The sequence below is a fragment of the Homalodisca vitripennis genome, unplaced genomic scaffold (genome assembly GCF_021130785.1).
Source record: "Homalodisca vitripennis isolate AUS2020 unplaced genomic scaffold, UT_GWSS_2.1 ScUCBcl_48;HRSCAF=789, whole genome shotgun sequence".
Classification (NCBI taxonomy): Eukaryota; Metazoa; Arthropoda; class Insecta; order Hemiptera; family Cicadellidae; genus Homalodisca; species Homalodisca vitripennis.
The window spans coordinates 263,084-265,328 of record NW_025776176.1 but is presented as its reverse complement, the minus strand read 5'-3'; the positions used below and the strand labels follow the sequence as shown (position 1 = coordinate 265,328).

The following is a 2,245-nucleotide window of genomic DNA, read 5'->3' as shown; positions in this document are numbered from 1 at the left end:
TCTCTCTCTCTCTCTCTCTCTCTCTCTCTCTCTCTCTCTCTCTCTCTCTCTCCTCTCTCTCCTCTCTCTCTCTCTCTCTCTCTCTCTCTCTCTCTCTCTCCTCTCTCTCTCTCTCTCTCTCTCTCTCTCTCTCTCTCTCTCTCTCTCTCTGCAATGATTGTTTCACATCGAAGTAGGCCAGCGGTCGACGAAATAATTAACTAAATGTCTACGTTAATTTTAACTACGAGTATCAACACTATTTTATAGCTGTTACGTAGAATAATAATAATAAAGTAAGACTTCTGTTTAGGTTGAAACAGTATAAGTACAGTAGAACCTCGAGAGTTCGACACTTTGTGGACTAACGGGGTGTCGAACTATCAAGATGTCGAACTATAGGGAGTATATAGATTTTAACACAAGGAATATTAAAAAGGCGAGTTTATGTTAAGATGGACTGTAATTTAATTAACAATGTACAACTAAACAAATAAACTGATGAAACAAAATGTATCAACTTACATTGTTTTACAGTGCTGTACTTCTTTCTCTTAAAATAGTTAATGATTAAATGAATAAATGTAAAAATAAACAAACTCAATTCATAATATAGGCTAGATAAAAAACAAAATGTATATACAAAAATAAATTAATATGGGACAACTATAACTTGTAACATGGTTACATCATGTTTTACTTTTTACAACGCAAAATAGTTTGTGATTTTTAATTGTTTTTCACTTTGGTTTCTTCGCCGAGCCGCCTCGTCACGTAATCGTCGAAGAAACAAAATGTCCATTCCAGTCGTCCCTTGTTCCTGTAAATACTGGATCGCTCCCTCGAAGAATTTTACACCTTCGCTGTGTGTCAGTTTTGATTTTTGAGTGGTATCTTCGTCGTCTTCTGACTCTTCTTCACTATCCTCTCTTGATTTTAAAGCATCAACTATTTCTTCCTCTGAAGTTGGTCCGCTTTCTTCATCTTGTTCCATCCACTCGAAAACATCTGTAGGTGAAGCTTCTTCACAACCTGGGATTTTTTTCCATTAAAGTGGCTAGCTCGTCATCTTTAATTTCTTCGTTGAACTCATTTCCCTGGTGGTCCAAGAGCTTCCTCCAAGAACGCACGAGCGTTAGGGGATTGAGTTCATCCCATGCCTGGGAAATCCAGCCAACAACATCCAGCATATCAATTTTTTTTAACTTATCCACTAATTCGACTCCTTCATCTAGGGCTTGAATGAGACATGAAAGGAGTTTCTTCCTATACAACTTCTTAAGCGTTACCAAAACTCCTTGGTCCATAGGCTGGCAAAGGGAGGTTACGTTAGGGGGCAAGAACATAGCTTTAATTTCTCCGTCTTGAATGACATCTACAGCCGGGTGCGTTGTTGCGTTGTCGAGGATCAAGAGTGCTTTCATTGGAAGGTTCTGGGACTTTAGATGCTTCTTAATTTCGGGCACAAACTGTTTGTGAAACCATTCGTTAAAAATGCTCTCTGACATCCAAGCATTTGATTGGTGTCTGTAAAAAACGGGGAGGTCAAAATGGTCACCATTCATTTTAATATTTTTGAAGGCTCTAGGTTTCCTGGCCTTTCCTATCAGAGCCAATTTTAATTTATGAGTTCCTGTTGCGTTACTGCAAGCCAACACAGTAACTCTGTCCTTACTTTTTTTATATCCTGCTGCAGCTTTCTCTTGTTTGAGAGCCAAACTTTTTGTTGGGAGCATTCTAAAATTCAGACCAGTTTCATCACAGTTATAGATTTGCTCTCCACTAAGGCCTAATTCTTCAAAGCTTGAAATTTCATTTTAAAATCATGTGAACTATCGAGATTTGCTGACAGTTTTTCTCCACAAATGCTCAATTGTTTAATACCATACCTCTCTTTCCATCTGTCCAGCCATCCAGAGCTTGCTGTGAATTCAGGCTCTCCCTCTTCTTTAAAGTTTTGATAAAATTTCAAGGCCTTTTCCTGTAAAATCGGTCCTGAGATCGGTGTCCCTTTCTCCCTCTGAATCCTAAACCACTGGAAAAGAGCTTCACTTACTTGTTCATACTCAGACCTCTTCATACTCCTCCTCTTGTCTAACGATTCTGAACACACTCTTTTCACACACCAAGACTCAATTTCATTTCTAGACTTTCTCCATCCAATCACTGTTGACCGACCAACGTTCAAATCACTCGCCACTTTCTGTACACTTTCACCTTTGTCAATCCTTTTTAGAGCATCTAATTTCATTTCCATCGTAACAAA

The 2,245-nt window shown here is 38.6% G+C and overlaps 1 protein-coding gene across 1 annotated transcript; it reads right to left on the bottom strand.

Moving 5' to 3' along the window:
• Nucleotides 1-1,004: 1,004 nt before the first annotated feature.
• LOC124370218 (jerky protein homolog-like) lies at nt 1,005-1,715 on the bottom strand. The gene has a single exon (XM_046828508.1). It carries the CDS (start codon nt 1,713-1,715, stop codon nt 1,005-1,007), a length of 711 nt encoding a protein of 236 aa, XP_046684464.1.
• Between the last annotated feature and the right edge of the window lie 530 nt (nt 1,716-2,245).